Raw genomic sequence first — 23,865 nt, 5'->3', positions numbered from 1 at the left:
TCACTAAACATCTAAACACATACCGGTACTTCATTTCAAAGAACTGAATACAATACTTCTAATTCTATGAAGTCATAGATGCTGCAGTTTGATATTCCAGGAATAATAATAATAATAATAATAATAATAATAATAATAATAATAATAATAATAATAATAATAATAATAATAATTTTTTTTTTACGAGGGAAGTGTGGGAAATCTTTCATTAGACACTTGTGAGGGTCCGCACTCCACAAGCGTGTGAGATTCCTACTCACTAAATCCCACACACCCTTTTCCCACGACGTATATCTCCGCCCCGGAACCGCTCTCGCATTACTTCAGGGCGGTGTCGTGCTAATTTGTTAGGTTTCTTATTCCTTATTTCTCCTTACTGCCGTTCATGAGCATTCATATCTCTCTTTTTCTGACGCAGTATGCCTTCTACATATACTGCTATCTGATCCCAAGATTCTTGGTTTCGTAGCATCGCCTGCACAATAGTTTCTGGCGTCAACTCTCCTTGCTCAGTATATAAACATCTTCTCTGAGTTGACCAATGATAACATACGAAAAATGTGTGAAATACATCGTCTATATCATTGCAATAAATACACACCGAGTCGCTCGCTCTACCTACTCTATGTAGAAATTTAGGGAAGTATCCATGACCCGTCAATGGTTGCGCAATGTAAAAGTTAACCTCGCCATGAACTCGGGCAACCCAATCAGCTAGGTGTGGTATCAGCCGCTTAGTCCATTTTCCTCGAGGATCTTCCTCCCATCTTTGCTGTCACCGCTCCATTCGTTGCCTATAAGCTAGCTCCTTAGCGCGCTTCTTTCCGAGCTCTCCGTGAGTTTGCCAGACTTCCTGTCTCTCTAAGGCAAGTAAATCAATTGGTGCTACCGCTGCTATCGTAAGGACCGCAGGTTCGGATACTGTGCGATATGCGCTTGTAATACGCAAAGCTGATCTCCGCTGTACCGCAGCTATCCTTCGCCGGTATTTTTCAAACTTCAGAGATTCAGCCCAGACTTCGGCACCATATAGAAGTGTCGAGTGAACTATCGACATCAGAAGTCGTCGTTTGCTAGACTTCGGACCTTTAACGTTGCTCATTAATCTACTCAGCGCAATCGTTGTTTTCACCATCTTATCTGTCACCCGTTTGATATGATCCCAAAAAGTAAGTTTGGTATCAAGTGTCACTCCGAGATACTTTATACTTCTGGATGTTTCAATTTCTCTTTGTCCAATATACATTGGAATGACGGTCGTGATCCTTTTCCTTGTCAAGGGAACAATCTCTGTTTTATGATCTGCAAGCTGTAATCTGTGATTCGCCATCCAATCTTTCACCCGTCGCATTACTTGATTTAGCTTAAACTGAGCCAACTCCAAATTTCAAGCAACTATCAAAACAGCTATATCAGCAGCATAGCCCACTAGCATTGTGTCTTCCGGCATCTCTAACCTCAACAATCCATCATATACTATGTTCCGCAGATTTGGGCCAAGGATGGACCCTTGTGCTGCACCAGCTGTGAGCCGTTTCACTCTCTGCCCATCTTCTGTGTGATATACTAGATTACGATCTTTCAAATAATTTCTCATTATGCGCATGAGATACTCTGGTAGTTTGAAAGTATTTTGAAGCGCTTCCAATATGTCATTCCAACTGATCGAGTTGAAAGTGTTCTTAACATCAAGGGTCACAAGAAGTGTCACTTTACGAGAGTGATGATTACCCATTTGTGCCCTTTTAGCTGTATTCAACACTTCCCATACTGCATCGATTGTCGAATGCCCTCCTCGAAAACCATGTTGACGATCAGAGAGGTCCCCAGCTAGTTGAACTGCTGAAAGTATTCTTGGCTGCAAAAGTTTCTCTAATCCTTTACCAGCAGTATCCAGCATACATAAAGGCCTATAGCCCCCAGATTTTCCTTTGCTTATTAAAACTAGCCGAGCTGTTTTCCAGCGAACACTGAACACCCCCGATAGCAGGCAGCTATTGTACATTTTCAGCAGTAGTTGTGGACAGAAATCTGCTATCAGCTTTAATATCTCTGCTGGAATACTATCTGGTCCTGGGGCCTTTTTATTTCTAAGGGACCTAATCGCTCTCATCAATTCTTCTCGTGTAAAAAGTGGCACATCATCTATGAATTCATCATCATCAACAGACCTCTCAGGATGATCTGGGAATAATGTATCCACAATATCCTTCATTGCATTTGAGTCCATGATCGGGTTCGAGAAATTTCCAAGTTTCTTCATAACGATCTTGTATCCTAAACCCCATGGGTCGTCATCCACTTCTTTAGCCATTTTCCACCATTTGTCGACTTTACTCTTTTTGATAGCATTTCTCAATTCTTTCTTCGCCGACTTATACTCAGCTGTAAGTGAGGTGTCTTCTTGGCTGACTCGTGCTCTCTGTGCCTTCCGTCTAAGTTGCAGACAACGTCTTCTCTGATCAGCAATATCTTTGGTCCACCAGTACGCTGAACGCTTCTTGTTCCGTGATGTTTTACGAGTCATGGAAAGATCACATGCTCTCCGAATAAGCTCCATAGTGAGCTCAACACATTTCTCAGCAGCTTCTTTCCTTTTATAACAACATATTTGTTCTGTTATACTATCCATTTCATTTCTTAGGATAGCAAGAAATTTTTCTTTGTCCATACTTTCTATATTCCACCGCGTTGGTTCATACGATCTAATATTAATCTGTGAAGTTTCAGGAAGAATACAAAAAGTAATGTACTGGTGATCACTTCCCGTGTATTCTTCAATCACCCGCCAGTCATTGATATTCGACACGATGTCCTCAGATACAAAAGTCACGTCCGGTATGGTTCCTCTACAGTCCGGTCGTCGAAAAGTTGACACATTTCCAATATTAGTGACCGTCAAACCCAGCCTAGCGGCCATCTCCATAGTTCGGCGCCCTCTAGAGTCATACTGTGGCATACCCCATTCTAGTGCTTGGGCATTGAAATCACCAGCCACGATTAAACCGTTGTCGAAACCTTGTAATACGTCCTCTAGGCCGTCTAGCTTAGCCTGAAATTCAAATACTGACTCATTTGGCGTAAAGTAACAGCTCACTAAAGTATATCTACCAGTGCGGACCCAAACAAAACCGTCTCCGCATCCTTGGTTTGATACTGGGCATCTACCCAAATCTGGTATCCAAATTGCAGCTGTGCCACAATTATCTACGAACCATCCTGGGTGGTCTCTGTCTTGATAAGGTTCACTGAGAAGAAATACGTCTACTCCTATCTCAAAGGTCATCTGCGTCAAAAGATCATTGGCAGTTCTACTCCTATGCATATTTGCTTGAATAACCTTCATGATTTACTGCTAGTTTTAGCCTTTCCGAGAGCTTCACAAAACGCTGTGCAGGCTTTTGAGCCAAGTACATGACTTTGATTAGCTTCGTCAACGTTAATGTCTGTGCAAATTATGCATCTCGGATTTGCTTTGCAACCTACCGCCCTATGCCCGGCTTCTCCGCACTTAAAACAAAGTTTGCTTCTATCTACACCTTTGCAGTTTCGTGCATGGTGTCCATACGAAAGACATCGAAAGCAGCAAGATACCACGATCCTTTTTCGGATTGTACAATCCAACCATCCTATTTTAATTTTACCCATATCTAAAAGTTTCTGGGCCTCCTTATCTTCTATCTCAATGATAGCAAGTTTTTGCCCTCTGCTGTTCGGATTATTAATTGACACTTTCAGTTCTCCTTCGAAATTCTGAAGATCCTGTCTTACAGCTTCCTCTACATCTAAAGCAGTGGTGATACTGTCCATGTCCTGAATTTCCAAGGTAGTGCGGGGAGTTATAGTCTTCACATCGCCATCTGTTCCAAGGACATTCCTTAAAGATTTATTAAAATTGTCCCTGTTCTCGTTTTGCGTGTCTTTATTAAAAGCGAGAAGAATCGCCCCGGTCTGAGTTTTGCGAATAGATCGAATACTCACACCGCTGTCTTCCGGTTTTATTTTACTCTGAATACCCTTCAAAACATCTGCAAAAGTCTTGCCGTTTGTTGGTTTGATAAGGACAGCATCAGAACGATCCCTTGATTTTAAATGGGTCCGTTTATCTTGTTTTTTCCCACCATCAATGACCTCCATTCTGCCAGAATCTACCTTATCTGTTAAAGGTTGGATATCTTTATCCTCCTTCATTTCCTTCTTCTTGTTTTTTTTTCTTATAGGAAATCTCGACCCATTTCTCCTTATCTTTCTCCTCCCCGTTCGTCACTAACGGTGTCGTAGGCAATTCATTTATCTCTACGGTTGTTTGTTCCCGTTTTAGATTTTCACTAGCTCTCTTCCAGGATGTCCTGCATGCTGCTCCAGCATCGAGAGCTTCCTCCACCAATTTTTGCAATCCATTCTGGATTTCCATCTTAAGGTTCTTAAGCGGAATAGCTAGAATGCTTTTCACCAATGCCCTAGCGATCTCAAGATGTTCCTCCTCTTTACGCTGTTCCTCCATTATTATTTCCTCACTCCTCCCATTAAGTACTTGCGTCATATCCTGTGTCCCAATACTGGCACATTCAAGTACGTTTGCACTCCTATTCTGATGACACGAAAGAGAGAGCTCTACTGAATCTTTCTGAACTTCTGCCTCCGTCATCATGCAAGAAAGGAATCTAACTGGCCGTGACTGAGTCGCGGCGGCGAAGGATCCTTTCTTTGATGTCGTATATTCCTTGAAAGCAACTTATAACCTAAATCCTGAATGATGAAACACTTATCTACAATTAATTTGTCTACAAGTCAACGAAATAATTTGATGAAGTTGTAAAACAATACTACAGGTGCTAGAGGAATATTCTAGTTCAACTTCTAATGGCGCATGTAATTAATTACTTACGAATTCAACATAAGAAGTACACACACATATTCACCCATCTTTCCATCACGCAACAATAATAATAATAATAATAATAATAATAATAATAATAATAATAATAATAATAATAATAATAATAATAATAATAATTCCAGAAGCTTATGAGAAGGTGCTAGCATTAGGGCCTAGGAGAAAAAGGAACATACCCAGAGGGGAAGCGAGGCGGACCAATGTTAGGGAGTTTTCCATCCGTAAATTCATCCGTCATTTATCAAAGGTAACAAAATATTTACAGTATCATAACAGAAGCACCCTTTCAATAGTAAACCAATAAACTTCTATTAGCCTCATACATTCAACAGAGAATAGATAATATAACAGAAATACAAGTAGTACTAGAATGTAACATTAAAGGAATACATATTAAGAAAAAGAAACGGCCTTCAAATGGCCATAGGCCCCTGGGCTACGAACCCGGCACATTCACACAGCACAGCACACACAGAAGCACACCCCTTACCTAATTACACACCCATTCGCGGCCACAAGCATTAACTTTTCACTCTGTATTCACATGCAACATTCACTCACGACTTGCACTCCGATGTTCGCAGCCCAGCTGCCTCGGGTTCGAAAGGAGCCCCAAAGCAGATACTCTGGTAGAGCGACAAATAAATAATGAGACACAAACGCTGGACACAACCAGCCACCAAGACTACGCTTGAGAAGGGAAGGGGAAGGAACAGGAGGGGGAACAACTAATGTTGAAACAGTAAATCACATATCAATAACTCAAATCATAGCGCAGGCGCACTTCAAGTGTCTGTAAGCGTCCTTTGAGACTGAGAGCCTAATTAGAAGTTTCTCGCTATACGTCTTTTTAAAATACAAGAAAAACATCTGAGACTTACAAGCAATTTCTTATGTGGATGTCTAAGGATAATACGCCTAGTACTTGGTCTTCAATGCTCCTCAACTTCCTTTTGTTTACAGAAAGAAGAGCACCTAAAAGTGCAGCTGTTTTAAATATACATCATAGTTATGATTCTGACTTCCTGAGAGAGAGCTTTTAGCATACCCAGGGAGATCTGGTAGAGTATTCTAAATGTACTTCACTGAAACTGTGGTCGTATGGTTGAAAGATTTTGCAGCTGTCTAGAACTCCAAGATGATCTAAGAATTAAGCTCGAGTCCAAAGTGTGTCCACCTTGTTCTATTTATTTTTGCTTTGAAGTCTGTTGTTTTAGTTTCAAACAATATTTTGTTAGAAGATTATATTGGAATATTTTAAAGTGATGCTCCTCAAATGTGCTGTGATAAATGAAGTATCTCTTAGATTATGCAGAGTTGTAAAAAGTTGTGTGCATGGGTTCCCTATTTTCAAAAGTGGCATGACTATTTAGACATTGTTGACTATGAAGGAACGTGTTGGGATGTAAGCTAATGCCTTCCTTTTTGTCATCAAGCTGTTCAGGTTGAGGTATATACTAAGAGACTAGATGGCAGTGAAAAATGATTTGACATGGTGCCTCTGAAGACTGATTGTAGGTGAAGGGATCTTAAAAGCATTATAGTTAACTGGTTTCCTTTCAAAGGAAATTACTTAGAGAGTAATCTGTTTGTGAGGCAGCAAAGTAGATTAATGCCTAGCTGAAGATTGAAGAACCAAAATAGTCCCTTATAAAATTAATTCAAGGAGGAAGAAGGAGAGTTCAGTTTCCTCGAACAATAAATAAAGATTATCCGGGGTGCTTACACAATTTTCTTTTAAGCTTATTTAGTGGAAATGGCAGTTACTAACATTATAAATCTTTCTGGTTCATACAAGTTGACAGTTTTATTTTGCAGTTATATTATGATATAGCCCAGTAAAATGAACATTTCTAGAAAAATGCTGAACAGACATTCAGATCTTTGATGGGGGAGGTGTAAAGACATGTACCCTCTCTTGTCCTCCTTTTATAGTGCACAATTCTTGAAGGAGTATAAAATTCTAAGTAGCTGAGACTAACAGCTAGAATTTTACAAATTAAGCCAAGAACTGGGTGACTGACTGGTGATGTGATATTCTTAGCCTTAACATCCATATGTTAACACAAGTATTGATAAATAAAGAAACAAGCAAAAATTAAAGCAGACAAATAAAATGAAAAGGAAGGGAACAAAACATTTCAGCCTAAATGACTAGAATTCTCTTCAAGAATGTAGAAATCTTCAGAATACTAACCCTTTATCAGAGAGAGAGAGAGAGAGAGAGAGAGAGAGAGAGAGAGAGATTCAACTTTTCCAAACATGAGAGAAAGTCAAAGACAAAGATTTTTTTGTCCCTTCTGCAGACAAAAGTTTGGCCATTAAGATAAAATAGCCTATGTTATTGGAGCTGAAGAAAATTGGCCACCAGACTGGTTGGAAAGAAGACAAATAAAGTCTTGTATCAAGTTAAGCAGTAGAATTGTGAACTATATAGGTCGTTAAAGTATGCTCCATTGCCATTAATGACTGGACACCCGTAGGTTGGCCTTTTTGCTTAAATGGAGCTGCTTGTGGTGTCAATATGACATAGGTCTGCCCTTTGCTGATCATAGCTTCCACCCTTCTAGGAAGACTTTCCATTAAGTTTCAGTAGATGCCTGCAGGAATTTTCTTCTTTTCCTCCTGCAACATGGTGAACAGTTCTGTAACTGTTTTGGGCTGTCAATTGGTGCTGTAACTCATCTCAGAGATGCACAGTTGCATTCAGATCAAGGCTTTGGGCTGCCTGCTCGATTTAATTCACTCCAATTTCAACAAACCACTCAGTTATGGACTTTGCTTTCTGAACAGGTGCATTTTCATGTTAACAATAAAAAGGGCCAGTTTCAGATTACCACAGGTTGGATAGCATAGATTTGTCCAGTATTGCCTGATAGGTTTTGGTATTCATGGTTTGAGGAGCTAAAATCAGGGAATCAAAATCAAACCATGAAGAACAGACCCACACCTAATGCCTCTACCAGATTTCAAAGTGGGAAAAATGCACTCTGGTAAGTAATGCTCACCTGGCATTCACCAGATCCATTCACATCCATCGGACTACTACAACTTGTATCATGATTCATCACTCCACATGCTCTTCCATTGTCCTAGAGTCCATGGGCAATGTGTTTTGCACCACTGTAACAGCAGTGAGATTATAATTTAGTGATCCATGGTTTATATGTCACAGTTTGCCCATGGAATCCAGTGCGAACACCTCCTGATGAATCATATGAGTCTACTGGCATCACTCCAGATGGTAATCGAAAGTGTGTGGACACGGTTTCTAACGAAGCTTACTGGTTTGACTTCACTGCACGTCAAAGACATTGATGGTCCCTATCTGTTAATTGTTTTGGTTTCCTAGGTTGAGGTGGGGGTTTCATAACTCCCTGGTGTTTCAGATTCCCCACTACATTGCTCACTGTTGAGTAAGGTATCTGAAACTAGCCAGAAATCTCACTGATGGAAACTGATAATCATGCCCCTTTCTGCATCAACAAGCTTTTGTTGTACAGTCGTTTCAATCACTTCAGCTAGTAAATATTTCTACTGAACACTCATGTCCTTATATAGGCTCATGATATACTTGAGTGACATGTGGGTGTCTGGTCTCTGATGAATGTCAATGTAATACAGTGGCATAGAATAACATGAAATTGTTCAGCATCTGTTTTACTGTCCTTCACCTGCCATTGTTCATTCTTGAGTCTCGTACATTATTTATCCTTTCTTATGGCTGTCCAGATCTGATCACAAAATTGCATTGATGCTTTTGATATGCAAGATTTGTCTTTAGGTTATTAGAAGAATCATCTCTTGATCATTGAAGAACAGAAAAATTCCAAATGGTTTTATATTTATAAAATGGAAAAGGAACAACAAAGTGAACAATTAGTTAGGTATCAAAGACAGAAAACTAGAAATGAGGATAGGAACATACACATAAAGATAAATACATTACCAGTAATATATTGGGGGCTGAGAACAAATAACCTGGGACTGCTGAGAGTAGAACTTTGAAGATGACAGTGTATGAAGATGTGGAGTTATCCTTGTCCTTTTGTGATTTTATTTTGGTTTTTATCTTTCCTTTCTGTTACTCCCTCTGACCACATTAGCCCATCAATTCTTGTTTCTTCCTTGTATATGTTGGCTTTGTATCTTAAGATGATTTTAGCTCACTGTGGGTAGAAGGATCATACCAAGTAGAGATGAGGATGAATATGAATACAGAAAACAGCAAATTTCTTCCCTTCATATGCTGTTTTCTTCATAGATGTCTAATTGTTCAGTTTTATTCAGGGTTGTTGTATCATCCTTCACCTGCCATTTTCATTTTTGAGTCTCTTATATCATCTATCCTTTCTTATGGCTATGGCTGGACTGTCCAAAATCTGATTACAAAATTGCATTGATACCTTTGATATGTGGTGCTGATATAGGTTCATGGGCCATCCCTGTTCCTTTAGTTCTATTTCTTTCCTACCCCCAACAAGCTTGTTTATCATTAAGGCAGGCATTCATCCTCATACATATATATGCTCCATAATGTTTTGTTGTTCCATTTCCATTGCATATTAACATTAAACCTTTATATTTCCTTTTCTCTTTTTGTGTTTGTCCTGCTTCTACCACTGTAATAACGTCTTTCTTTCATCCTTGCCTGTATGTATTTGGCATTCTCTCACTTATTGGCATCTTTCACTTCCTAATCTCTCACAAATGTCCTCCTCTATCAGTAGCCTATGTATATAGTGAGGAGGGTGTATTATTTGAAGAAGTGGACACATAGCCCATAATCACTTCACTATATTGGAATTAGTATGCAGGGTTGAGATAATGTAAAAAGATATTACAAATAGGGCCTCTGTACTGTAAAGTGCAGGATGTAAGATGTCATCGCTATGGTAATTGAAATGACAGCAACATCATCATTCCTTTTTGTCCTTATTGAATAGCAACCTGTTACCTACAGACTTCTATAAATCAATAACATTGTACCTTCCTGTGCTTTTCACATTCTAACCTCACATTTCAGCAAACATATCATCATCTTCAGTAAATATTGGCACATACCACTCATCGTTTCAAGATTTGGTGTGACATTTTGGTAAATAAAATCAGTAATGATCCTAGGATAAGGTGAATTATGCATCAGAGGAGGCTGTTAGGTGTATTTTATGTCAAAATAATTGTATCTTGTCAATAAACCCATTATATTCAATAGTTTCTTTTGACTAGTTGTCTGAATGCAACAAAATTTATTGCGGTACAGTACTTTTTGTACTTCGAATATTAAGATCCCCACTTATCGCATAAAACTTGTCATTCTGTTTTTAACAAGGTTTTCATTACAGTTCTGATGTCTTAATTTTTATTACTGGTATATAAGTTGTGTTTGACCAACTGGAAAATCATTGTTAGTAGGTCAACACTGAAAAGAATGACTTCTAACCTGTCACTCTAATTGTATCTAAATCTATCAGATTAAATTCAATTCTAACCTGTCGATGGATGGAAAGTAGACTTAAGAGATTAAATTAACATTGCTTGAATAACCTTATCCAATTGAATACTGACCATTAAATATTTATCAGCCAACAGTTACCTGTAGGCCTACTTATTTCATCTCTCATTGATTTATCTGGCAATTTTGTAAAAAGGTATGGTACTATTCAACAATAGCTATACATTAGCTTAAATTGCATTCAAATATCAGCTGTTTATTCTTCTGTTTGATTGTTGTTATATCTACAAAATGTCAAGAATTTTAGAAATATTTCTGGAATGTGAGTAGATTATGAATTAATTTAAATTCTTTTCATCCCAGACACAATACTTCTATATAATACTACCTCTTTCTGAAGTATCTTGTTGTCACTATCTATATATATTGTGCTGTAAGACAGTGTAAGAGTGAAGAGATAGTAGTGACTTTTTTAAAGAACATCTCCCTGATTAAAAAGTTCATTAATTTTTATCTCCAGCCAGGATGGGTTCTTACTTATATTGTCTTGATATAAATTGGTCCCACATTAGAAGTACCAAAAATTAGCATTAGAGAGGAAAAAATGGAATGAAAGTTTCTCTGGTGGATTCTGATGTAGTGAGTCTCTGAGGAAGTTTACGATTTCTATTTTGTCCTATGAATGATGTGAAGCTGTTTAAAGAAATGTTGAGTTTCCTTTCAATCCCTTCTTGTGGGAGACTGAAAATACTGTGGGCAAGTTCTGCTTGCTTGCTTGCTTGCTTGCTTTGTACAGATAAATAATAAAAGATTTTGAGGAACTTTGCTTGAATAGTCCAATCTGGTTTCGGGTCAGTAACCTGAATGCAGGTTTCTCTTCTTCTGATTATGATTCTCAGTGGAACAAGGCCAGAGGCCAGTGCAAGGCCAGATCTTTCTTTTTTTCTTTTGTTCCTCTGTCTTAGTGTGAAGTAAAGAAGTTCACATCAGAGTGCCATACCAATGTGGGCTGTTTGTAACACTAAGCCCTGCTATCTTTATTAACAGTACTGGTATATTGAAAAATAAAGAAAATCAAATCCTGTGACACATACCACTTGTTAAGATAACTGCTGCCCAAGCAGACTGGAGTGCCACATGGTCAGGATCGGGAACTTCTCAGCATTATTGCTGCTTCACTTTCATGACTGGGTTCACTACCTTCTGTATTAGATAGCTTTTCAGTTGGTCTCACAAGGTTTAGTGAACCTCATTCAGAATTAAAATGCCGTGACTGGCCAAGAATCAAACTTGGGACCTCCAGATAAGAGGCGCCATGCTACCCCTACACCATGTGGTTGGCCATTAATAGCATTATGACAAATGTATATTACACGATTCCTTCTGTACACTTTTAGGTTTTAAAAGTGTGCCTTTGTTTAGTGATCAAGCATTTTGACAAAGTGATCTCTTTGGTTTCCAAAACAGTGGGTACTGAATTGTTCATTTGAGGATATAGCTGCTATCCAAGTGATCCTGTATTCTATACTAGGCTTTGGCCAAGAATTAAGAATTGTTAACTGGTTTCAGCACTCAGCCCAGAATTAAAATTCTTGGACTGGCTGGAAATCAAACTACAGTTGTGCCTGCTTTCTCTAAAAAGTGTAAATCTCAAGCTGGGTGACAAAAAGTTTGGAGACTTTGAGCTACAGATTGACTGTTCTTTAATTGGGTCTTATATATTTTCTGAGAGTGTTTAATAAGTTACTGCTGTCCAACTGTCAAATACCGTTGTCTTACTGCATAATATCATTTCTTTCTATATTTATATTGTCTCTGTACTGTGTTTTAATGTGTACTTTTTCTTCCTATTCCTGGTCTCTACTGCCCGTCTTGAGTGAATAGGTAAGCTTCCTGCCTGCTCATGTGGCATGGTGCTTTACCCTCAGCCAAGTTAGTTTTGTTCACTAATCACTCTGCAGATATGAAGATCATAACAGTGTGTTGGAATGAACATAGACAGTAGCTGCCAAATACCAAACAAAAAATAAACTTGCTTCTTAGATATACTGTAATTGAATGGATATAGCATGGTATGCCACTTATTTCTTTTGAAATGTTTGTTCTGATACATACATGGGTGGGCGTGTATGTGTGTGTTTTTTGAGAGCATGTGTGTTTCAAGGGAGCAGCTGTGAAATACTAAAAAAAGTTAGCATTTTGTATATTTTGGGTTTTGTGTGTTAATTTTCACTGCCCAGTAATTCATTATTTATTAGAGAAACACTAATGATCCATATTATCATAATCATTTGTATTTTGACATATTTTTGTCTTTGAAAAAATTCCTGTTCTGAAATAACATATAGGTACTGTATAATTTTTTGGAGTTCTTTCCTCAAACTCTTCCTACCTAAATTCCTTGCTTATATCTTATTATTTACCCCTGATGAATAAATTCTTTATATTTTATCACTCCCTAATCTCTACACCAACAGATATTAAAGCTACTTTTGTGTGAATATTTTGTGTTCTCTAAAGCTACCGTTAATCATTTCTTACATTGTAATGATTGTTTGTATGTCTTATTTTAAAAATTTTATCATCTAACCTTATGTTTGACAGTAATATTGTATTTTATGTGGATTCTGCTACAAGGTAAGTATTCCTATCAAATGTATGTTTGGACTGAGCATATTATTGTGTTAATTTAGAGAATAAAACATATTTTGTAAATTTTCTAGCATATTAAGAAATTATTTCTTTTCTTAACATCTCTTCTCTATAAGCTATATGAACTGAACAGGTCATAATATGTTGAAAGTTTAAGTCCAATAAGTTTGTGAAAATTAAATGTTCATTGAATTGGCCCAAAATGGGTGACCTGTGCACATTTCACAGTTTGATGGCAGTAGTGCCAGACCTGTGGTTTAAATCCTTCCCAACAGACAAATATGATCTAGACACCATAGTTCATGGTAAGAGCATCTGATGCAAAATTGGAAATTTGTTGGTACAGATCCCACTGGCAACCAGTTGGCCATTTTTGTTTGGTACTTAAGAACTCTCTAATATGTTGAGAGTTTATTTCGAATTCAGTGCTGTTGTGAATATTCATAAAAATATTTGCAATTTATATTAATTTTCCATTCTATACTCTATTTTCATGGAATTAATCTAGTATTATGTACATAATTCTTTTTTCTTTCCAAATGATGTCATGCTTCATGCTGCCATGCTTCCTCTGTTTATGTACAGTCACCTCCTTCAAAGTCATTTTAAGTATTTCATTGATATGTAATCCAAATGACAAAACAGAAAAGGAAGTTTTTGCAGACTGGATTAATCACTTATAAGGTATGGCCTTGGGCCAACGATCTATATGTTAATCCCCTTTAAATAACAATCATTATCATCAGATATGGTCTTGCCGGTTATTTTGTCTATGAGCTATGTCCCAGTCCACGTGGCAAGACCATCCTTTTTCTTATATTACAGCTCTCCTGGTAGTGATATTCTTGAAATCTTCTTGACATGTATCTATAAACCTGATATAGTGCTCTAATTAATTATGTTAATTATCTGTGTTTCATATTAGACCATACCATACTTTTAAATTTAAAGAGATAGTCACTACACAGTCAAATTCTTGAAGTTGTGGCCAGAGTGTGTGTTTTTATGAAGAACAAATGTAAATATAAAGTTGTTTGATGTATTATTTTAAAAAATCACAGTTAAAATAATTGCTTGTTCAACAAGGGATTTCTTTTGACATTTCTGGGAAAGAGCAGAATGTCCTAAAACATTGACAGGTATAGATGATTTTGTCAAATGTGGCATTCGACTAACGATATGTAGTTTTTACTTACAGAAAGAGACTGTACGTACTATCCAAAGACTACATGCAACATTAAAGGATAAAAAATTTATAAATTCAAGTTTGAGAAGAATTGGGTCAGATTGTTGGACTCGAATTGAAGGATAACATGCCAAACCTCAGACTTGAAGCACCAGCTATTCTACTAAACTATACCAAACGAACTCCAGAAGGCAGAACATTTAAATTACAACAAGCACAAGAATTACCTGGGCATCATACAAGAAGAAATCTCTTTCAATGAATGCCAAATTTCAACATTATAATTCCGTAATTAGGCCTGAAGCTACTAACGCTAGTGAAACGCTATTTAAATTGAACACAAAATCAACAATGGATAGACTGCAGAAGGTTGACAGAAGTATTATCAGAAGAATCATTTGTAAAAAGCACCAGGTTAATGGACATTGGAAATTGTTGTCTAGTGCAGTGGTATACTGGGGAAGTGTGTGAATAATGGACACACTGAAAAAAATTGCCTTTTTCTGTCATATATCAGGATTAGATGAAACCGGGCTATTGAAACAACTATTTAACTACTGTACTTTTGGAAAAGTAAAACAAAACATAATTGGTTCAAAGAAGCCCAAGATGATTTAGAGGAGTTAAATGTTACAATATTACAATTGGCAAATGGAGAAGAGAAAAATATTCTGAAGAACAAACATATAAGATTTAACTAAAAACTTTAGAACAAAAATAATATGTCATACCATATGTAGAAAGGGCAGCCAGGTCATAGAGAATGAAGATGTTTTGGAAGAGAAGGAAGACTATGAAAGCTAAATTCCCAGTTATTTCTTTGAAGATGAATGTAGTTTAATTAAGTGCTCCAATGGGGTGTAAAATATATAAATAATGCAAACAGTTTAACAATGAACGTTTAAAAAAAAAAATACAGGCTTGAAAAACTGGCTAGTGAAAGATAGAATACCAAAACAAAATAAAGCTGTATGACAAGTAAAAGCAAAAGAGTAAGCATACAAGACTGACCGAACTGACAGATTACTGAATGACATGGTATACTGTTCTGAGACCTCCATCGTACAACTGTCTCCTGAATCCAATAGAATTTATCCAGACAGATATTAAACAGAAACAGACATTAACATCACAGGACATTGAACTGTTGTTAAAATTATTGTTGTCTAGTGCAGTGGTATACTGGGGAAGTGTGTGAATAATGGACACACTGAAAAAAATTGCCTTTTTCTGTCATATATCAGGATTAGATGAAACCAGGCTATTGAAACAACTATTTAACTACTGTACTTTTGGAAAGTAAAGAAAGTAAAAGCAAAAGAGTAAGCATACAAGACTGACTGGGCTTTTCAGTTGGTCAGAATGTCTCTCTCTTTAACAAGTCTGTGTTATTTTGTGTCTCAAACTTATGTCTCTTTCATTTCAGTTTCTCACTAGTTATTTAAAAAGGTCCTCTTTATAATTTTTGTTTGTTTGTTTTGTTTTGTTTCTAATACAGTAAGTGAAATTCAGTCAAGGTGTAGCAAAGCTGAAAAATGGAAGACATCCATCGTGAGTCATTATTGAATATCCTTAAAGAATTTGGTTTACATCAGAAAAGTGTCTTTTTGCAAGTTGCTTTACGTCGCACTGACACAGATAGGTCTTATGGCGCAGAAGCCTTATTGGAATCACCCTTAAGAATACTACATCCGAAGTTAAAGGGGGAAGAGGAAGAGGAGTTATGATGGCAGAAGTAAGGAGGACATAAAATGCGGTCTAGCACATGCAACGAAAGTCTTTCTTAACTAAAGAAATTTGATCGCTTTGAACGTTGATATAGGAATTAGAAAGATGTCGTTGAAGACTTTCATTGTATAGAAGTGAAACATGGTTGATAATTTCAGAAAGAGGCTCTTGAAACTTTTGAAATGTGGTGTTACAGAAGAATGTTGAAAGTGAGATGGGTAGATCGAATCATGAATGAACAAATACTGAATCAAATTGGTGAGAGGAGAGTGATTTGGCAAAATTTGACCAGAAGAAGAGAAAGAATGATAGGACACATCTTAAAACACCCAGGGCTTGTTCTGTTAGTTTTTGAGAATGGCAGGGGTAGACCAACGTATAAGTATGACAAAACAGATTAGAGTAGATATAGGATGTAGTAGTTTGTAAAGATGGGAGGAGGGTATTAAAAGGTTTGAAAAACACGAAAGAACAAAGATGAAAATCTTACTCACTGGGGCTTATAGAATAACAACAGTGTACTGAAGAGTTTGAAAAACACCACACAACAAATATGAAAACATTTGCACTGGGACCCATAAAAGTATTAATGTATTATAGCAGGTTTCAGACCCTGGAGGAGCTGTCCTTTCCATATCATGAGTCTCTAGCTAATACTGGATTACAACAGGAGAAGAAACAGAGATATGGTGATAACATGTATAGGCTTCAAAAGAGCATTCTATTGCATCCACAGGGAATTTCTACTGAAAATTCTAAGACACCTCAAACTACACCACAAATTACATTAATAAACATGATATAATTGATCCTCACAAATAAGGTCAAAAGTGAAGTTCGGGGGTGAATTATTGGAACCATTCGAGATCAAAATAGAACTATGCCAGGGTGATGGACTCTCGCCCCTACTGTTCAACTGCACTCTAGAAATGGTAATGAGGGGATGGTTTAATAAATGCCCCCCAAAAATAAGAAATAATAACAAAGTACCTTAGTCCAGCAACTTGGCATTACTAGCAACTGACTTAGACAAAGGTAAAATGCAGATATCACAACTTCAATACATTGCAATTAAAATTGGCCTTAAAATAACATAAATGGTAATGAAGTCAAAATTGCCACCCAATTCAAATACATAGGAGAAGTAACAATAAACAACCTAAACAAAAATACCCCAGTCCAAATAAGAACAAACAAACTAGCTAAAACATGAAAATTAACCTGCAATACAACAAAAGAAGAAGAAAGAAATCCTATCCATATACACAAAACTAAAACACTATAACACAGTAACACAGTTATAAAACTGAAAGTAACATATGCAGCAGAGATACTCTTTCACCTGAACGCACAATCAAAGATTGACAGACTCCAGAAGTTCTTTGGACACATAATGAGAATGCAGGATTTGAGACCTCTGAAATAACTGCTACAGTATAATCTTGACTCAAAAAAGTACCACAACAGGCTGCAGATGGATTAGAAAAATAAGGGAAAATTGGCTAGAAGACACCACACGTGAGATAAAACTTAAACAATAATATCCAGGACACAAACATCTACTTCACACTTCACACGCACAAGAAACTCCCAACATGAATATTTTTAACACCAGAAAGGGTATGAAGATCAGAACATGTGAAAAAGTACTGGGAAAACCACTTAGCGTTAACAGTCCCTTAAAAGAGACTTGGATAATAGATTGACTAAAGTGATTCTACACTGACTGACAGAGCAAATGCAACACCAAGAAGGAGTGGTCAGAACTTTATGCCAATTGCAGGGTAGACTGACGTCACTGAGGTATGCTCATGATGTGAAATGCGCCGCTGTGCTGCGCACGTAGCGAACGATAAATGGGACACGGCGTTGGCGAATGGCCCACTTCGTACCGTGATTTCTCAGCCGACAGTCATTGTAGAACGTGTTGTCATGTGCCACAGGACACGTGTATAGCTAAGAATGCCAGGCCGCCGTCAACGGAGCCAGCAGACAGACGACTTTACGAGGGGTATGGTGATCGGGCTGAGAAGGGCAGGTTGGTCGCTTCGTCAAATCGCAGCTGATACCCATAGGGATGTGTCCACGGTGCAGCGCCTGTGGCGAAGATGGTTGGCGCAGGGACATGTGGCACGTGCGAGGGGTCCAGGCGCAGCCCGAGTGACGTCAGCACGCGAGGATCGGCGCATCCGCCGCCAAGCGGTGGCAGCCCCGCACGCCACGTCAACCGCCATTCTTCAGCATGTGCAAGACACCCTGGCTGTTCCAATATCGACCAGAACAATTTCCCGTCCCGTCGATTGGTTGAAGGAGGCCTGCACTCCCGGCGTCCGCTCAGAAGACTACCATTGACTCCACAGCATAGACGTGCACGCCTGGCATGGTGCCGGGCTAGAGCGACTTGGATGAGGGAATGGCGGAACGTCGTGTTCTCCGATGAGTCACGCTTCTGTTCTGTCAGTGATAGTCACCGCAGACGAGTGTGGCGTCGGCGTGGAGAAAGGTCAAATCCGGCAGTAACTGTGGAGCGCCCTACCGCTAGACAACGCGGCATCATGGTTTGGGGCGCTATTGCGTATGATTCCACGTCACCTCTAGTGCGTATTCAAGGCACGTTAAATGCCCACCGCTACGTGCAGCATGTGCTGCGGCCGGTGGCACTCCCGTACCTTCAGGGGCTGCCCAATGCTCTGTTTCAGCAGGATAATGCCCGCCCACACACTGCTCGCATCTCCCAACAGGCTCTACGAGGTGTACAGATGCTTCCGTGGCCAGCGTACTCTCGGGATCTCCCACCAATCGAACACGTGTGGGATCTCATTGGACGCCGTTTGGAAACTCTGCCCCAGCCTCGTACGGACGACCAACTGTGGCAAATGGTTGACAGAGAATGGAGAACCATCCCTCAGGACACCATCCGCACTCTTATTGACTCTGTACCTCGACGTGTTTCTGCGTGCATCGCCGCTCGCGGTGGTCCTACATCCTACTGAGTCGATGCCGCGCGCATTGTGTAACCTGCATATCGGTTTGAAATAAACATCAATTATTCGTCTGTGCCGTCTCTGTTTTTTCCCCAACTTTCATCCCTTTCGAACCACTCCTTCTTGGTGTTGCATTTGCTCTGTCAGTCAGTGTATATAATCATAACATTATATATTTCTTTTACAAGCGAATGGACCACTAAGGATCTCACTAGAACTTCATTTCTTTCTCTTTGTGCAAAGTTTTCTCTGTATCCAATACTCCTTCATGTGTTCGCTCGCCTGCTTCTGTTGTTTATCTGTCCAGGTTCTTCCGGTCTTCTTAGTTCTTCCTGCGGCTTGAACCCCTTCAAAATTCTTCACTGTGTTCTTAAACGTATTCCTTTCTAACAGATGGACTTCCAAGATGCTTAACCTTTCCATATCCTTCTTTGTTTCCTTAATCCATGCTGTAGTGGTCTTATTTCTCCAGAAGTAATCAAATACTTTTGATAAGTCTGCTTACGTTCATTCTGTACAGATGACCAAGAAACACCAGTTTCCTTTTCTTAATGGTCTCTGAGATTCTTTCTACCTTCTGGTAAACTTCTTTGTTGCTCTGAAGTTACCATCCACTTTCAGTTTGGACAGCTCCCATAAGTTTTCAGAGAATTCTTCTTTCTAGGACCTCTAGCTTCTCCAGCTTGTAGTGCATGGACAGGCATTCTATTTTGACCATGGTGTTGTAATGTTTTAATTTGGAATTCTAGGATATGCACTTCTTAATTGTAGATGCTTTTTGTCAAGGCGTATGCTCTCTCCATCTTTGAGATCTGATCTTTCACTGCAGCTTTTTCTAATCCAGTCTCCTGTATGGTCTCACCAAGGTACTTGAACTTCTTGACCCTTTCTATCTGTCCTATCTCTATTTCCAGGAATTTTGGTCCATCTTTGATGTTTGTCATGAATTTGGTCTTTTCTGCTAAGATCCTCAGTCATGTTTGGCTGGTGATTCTTTCCAAGAGGTTAATCTAGATGGATGCGATCTCTGGACTTTCTGATAGTATAGCAAAGTAGTCAGCAAAAGACAAGGAGTTGACTTTAATCCCTCCTGATTTTCTCCCTAGACAGATTGGGATTATCCCTTGATGTTCGAGTTCTGAGTTCCATATTCTCACTACCTTTTCCAGGACGCACACACCTGCCTTGATTTCAAGTGATTGCAAGAGATGCCTGAAGAATTTTACCTTGGAGGTTGTGCCTGTTAGGGTCTCTGATTATATATTTGCCAATTTGGTGATGACTTCAAATTCCCTAATGATCTTATCCAAGGTCTCTCTGTCGACTGAATTGAAGGCTTTTTTGAAGTCTATAAACGAGACCACAATTTTCTTACCATTCAACATTCTGTGGCGGAGTATTGACTTCAGGCTGAATATTTGTTGGATACAGGAGCGACCTTTCCTAAACCCTGCTTGGTATTCCCCTAGTTGTTGGTCCAGATTCGCCTCTTTTCTATTAAGAAGCAGTTTTGAGAGGACTTTATAGGTGATCAGGAGGAGGGACACTCCCCTATAGTTGTTGACATCCTGTTTGTCCCCTTTCTTATGCAGTGCTGTTTTCCATTCTTCTGGAATTGTCTCCTTCTCCCAGATTTCCTTGATGATTTGTTGAAGGTCATCTAAGATTTCCGGTTCTGCCCATTTCAACATTTCTGCTGTTATCGAGTCCTCTCCACTTGCCCTGTTGTATTTTAGGTTTTCAAGGGCTTCCTTGACTTCTTCCTTTGTTAGTTGTTCGTCATCTTCTGAGTTCTCTGGTATGTCTGGAAATTCTAGTTTGGAGGTTGGGGAAGGACAATTCAAGAGAGTGTGGAAGTATCTGGCTAATATCTCACAGTTTTCTTGGTTGTTCAGTCCAATTTTACCCTATTTGTTTCTGAAGCTCAAACTTAGCACTTGGTATCCTTTGAGTTTGCTCTTGAAGGTCTGACAAAAGTCTCTGGAATTGTTCTTTACAAAGTCGGTCTGGATCTCTTCCAGTTGAACTCTTTCAAATTATCGTTTGGTCCTTCAAAATATCCTGGATATTTCTTTCCTCTGTTGCCTGAATTGTTCCATGTATTCCTTTTCTCTGGAGCATTTCAGTTTTCTCCATTTCTTGGACCTCTCTCTGAGAGCTTCCTCACACTCTTCATTCCACCATATTTCTCTTTTCCTCTTAACCTGTCCAAGTGTTTTCTTTGCAGCTTCATTGATTCCCGTGCATAGTTCTTGCCAGTTCCCCTTTCTGCCAGTCCAGATTTCATTCCTGAATTTTCTAATGATGTCTTCAGCGATGTTAATTTTGTTTATATTGTATCTCATCATTTTAGGTGACTCTCTCTTTTGTCCTACTGGGAGAAAAATGATTTTAACTTTGGAGAGGTAGTGGTCTGAATCAAATTCTCCGTTCCTAATCACTTTGACGTTCATCACCTCCTTTGTGTTTTTTCTTGTTATCGCTACGTGATCCAATTGGAGTTCCTGTAGTTTGGCATTCGGAGATACCCATGCCTTTGATTTTCTTGGGAGTTTTCTGAAATGTGTTGACATTAGTTTCAACTGAAAAGCTTTGCAGTGTCCAAAGAGCCTTTCCCCATTCTTATTTATCCTCCTGTGTGCTGTATATTATTACATATCATCATCATCATCATCATCATCATCATCATCATCATTAAGCAATTTCATGACATTTTCATTATCCATAACTAAGCTATGACAAGACAAATATGCACTATGCTAGTCAGCTTCACATGATTATGTTCCCAATCTGTAGATAGGCTATCATGCAACAAATATTCCCAACCCTTCTTCACAGTATCACTCAACACAGATTAAAATAATGCTAACTTCTCAATGGAACACAAAATACAAGCACAAACAGGCTCACAGGGTTATTCAGCAATCTCACTGCTAAAAACAAAGTAAAATTAAACTTTCCTGAGGCTAATGGTTTGCTGAAGGTGCAACTTAGCCTGTAAAATTCAGGAATTGAAGGCCTTCTCCTGTTATTGCACAGCTTTACCAACCTGCCTGCTATGGCAAGGGCTCTTACCTGTGTTGGAAATCATGTTCCTTTCACAAGGGATGACAAAGAACATTTTCAGGGCTATGAAAAATGTGATTGTATTACGCAGTAATAACAAAAATTCATGATGCAGTAAGTGAGGTATTTTTATATAGATTTAATATGACTTCATATTTACAACATCCTAAGTGAGAAAACATGTAAATTGAGGAAAAGACTAACAAGCTTTCACTTTAATATAATGCTAGGTATAATTTCTTTCCTTGTCTGATGGGTTGTACAGTCTAACCATAATGGGAAATAACTAAATGTCATAATGATCTGAAATGATTGATGATGAAACATAATTAAGCTTTATCTAGTTCTTTTCTCGGCTCTTCATCTGACCAAAGTACTAAAATGTTTGTCACTATGACTTCACATTTTGTTATTGCATGTAAATTTTTTATTGCAAAAATTCTTCATAAGACCAGAAGTGTAGAACAAAAACTTAAATTACATTGTGAACTACATTATGGTATGCAAATGTCCCTTCATGCACAGCTACCGGTAAATCAAAATCATCTGTAGATGGCCATGTGCTCTTAAAATAATTTGTTATTAAAAATGTAGATGATGATAATAATAATAATAATAATAATAATGATAATAATAATTGTTCCGAGATATCTGTAGAACAGCAGAGGTGAAAGAAGGTGCGGGCTGGAATAGGTCTCAACTACAAAATTAAAGTTATTTAAAACTTTAACAAAGGTTATATTTTTTTTTCAAAATCAACAAATAACGGATAACAACATTTAACAATTTCCATTAGGTGAAATAACAACGAAAGGCAGGTACAAAATAATTTTACCCATTCAGGGTTTTTTTACAAGGTTTTGGGCTTCGAGCCCCACAGTCACAATCCTTGAGCTATTAGCCCAACTTTACCAAGGTACAAAATTGAACAAAGGGGCAGAAAACCCCATCATGCCAAGGAGCACTTGCTCCTAATTACAATGTTAAGCCTCCTAGAGGCACTTTCCAAAATACCAGAAAGAGCGGACCTGCTCTCAATTTACAAGCCTATCCAAGGCCACAACAAATTTCACTTCTAACTGCCCTCAAGGCACACAAAGAAGCAGGGGCATTTAATACCCAACCTACAGGGCCTTCACATGAAGAAAACAAAACATCAGGTTAATTAAATGGCCCAAAATACAAAATTGAATGGAGGCGAATACATGCACTCCTACACTTAAGTTTATTAAAACCTATGTAGTGCTAGGTCGATAATACAGGGGCTAATCCCAAGCTAGGGAGGTGACTCGTATGAGAAACTTTAATACATTAATGAAGAGAAGAAACGGTTACAAAAACGTAGTCACCTCAATTTCAAAATGAAGGGGAGTTCGAGGGGGTAAAGCACTCTCTATCCCCGCTTTACAGTGAAAGAGTTTTGTAGTTTTCACATAAACAGAAGAGGAATTTACATTTTAAAGTGGTAGGTTACATATTAAAGGTTTCGAACCCTCCCCGAGAGTTAAACTGCTGAGCTAGCAAGAAATAAAGATGTTAAAAGGCCATTACCTTGTTGAAGAGCTGCTGCTTGAAGAAAGAGGTGCTTCCCGCCCCCTGCTACATATCCACACACTAAGCTAGATGTTACTGAAGTGGCCAGGAGACCAGAAAATCTGCAGTTTTTGTACCCTCGTGGAAAATTCGAGACCTTTCAGGAATGAGTAGACACCCCCCCCCCCTTTCAATTTTATTGGTAGACAAATAATTACACATGGAAATTCGAAGAAGAAAGCAATGATTGGAGGAAAATTAATTACAGAAATTCGTGATTGGCTAAATTCAAAACAGGTGGATAGAAAGGATTAATGTTGCCAACCCACAAACCACAGAACAAAATTTAGTAAAGACAAAACTT

General features: G+C 38.5%; 1 protein-coding gene across 7 annotated transcripts in view; it reads left to right on the top strand.

Moving 5' to 3' along the window:
- LOC136873917 (phospholipid transfer protein C2CD2L) overlaps positions 1–23,865 on the top strand; it is a 430,499-nt gene that overhangs the window by 402,756 nt on the left and 3,878 nt on the right. The window contains exon 17 of one of the 7 annotated variants that reach the window (XM_067147261.2): positions 15,689–15,741. The exons of 5 other annotated variants lie outside the window; for them this stretch is intronic. In XM_067147261.2, the coding sequence (XP_067003362.2) occupies positions 15,689–15,695 (7 nt within the window). In that variant the 3' untranslated portion in view covers positions 15,696–15,741. Of the gene's footprint in view, positions 1–12,210; positions 12,237–15,688; positions 15,742–23,865 lie in introns of all 7 variants that reach the window. One more of the 7 variants, XM_067147260.2, reaches the window with a different exon arrangement.

The sequence above is a fragment of the Anabrus simplex genome, chromosome 5 (assembly GCF_040414725.1).
Source record: "Anabrus simplex isolate iqAnaSimp1 chromosome 5, ASM4041472v1, whole genome shotgun sequence".
In the NCBI taxonomy this organism is placed as follows: Eukaryota; Metazoa; Arthropoda; class Insecta; order Orthoptera; family Tettigoniidae; genus Anabrus; species Anabrus simplex.
This window is presented reverse-complemented; position numbering and strand designations above follow the sequence as displayed.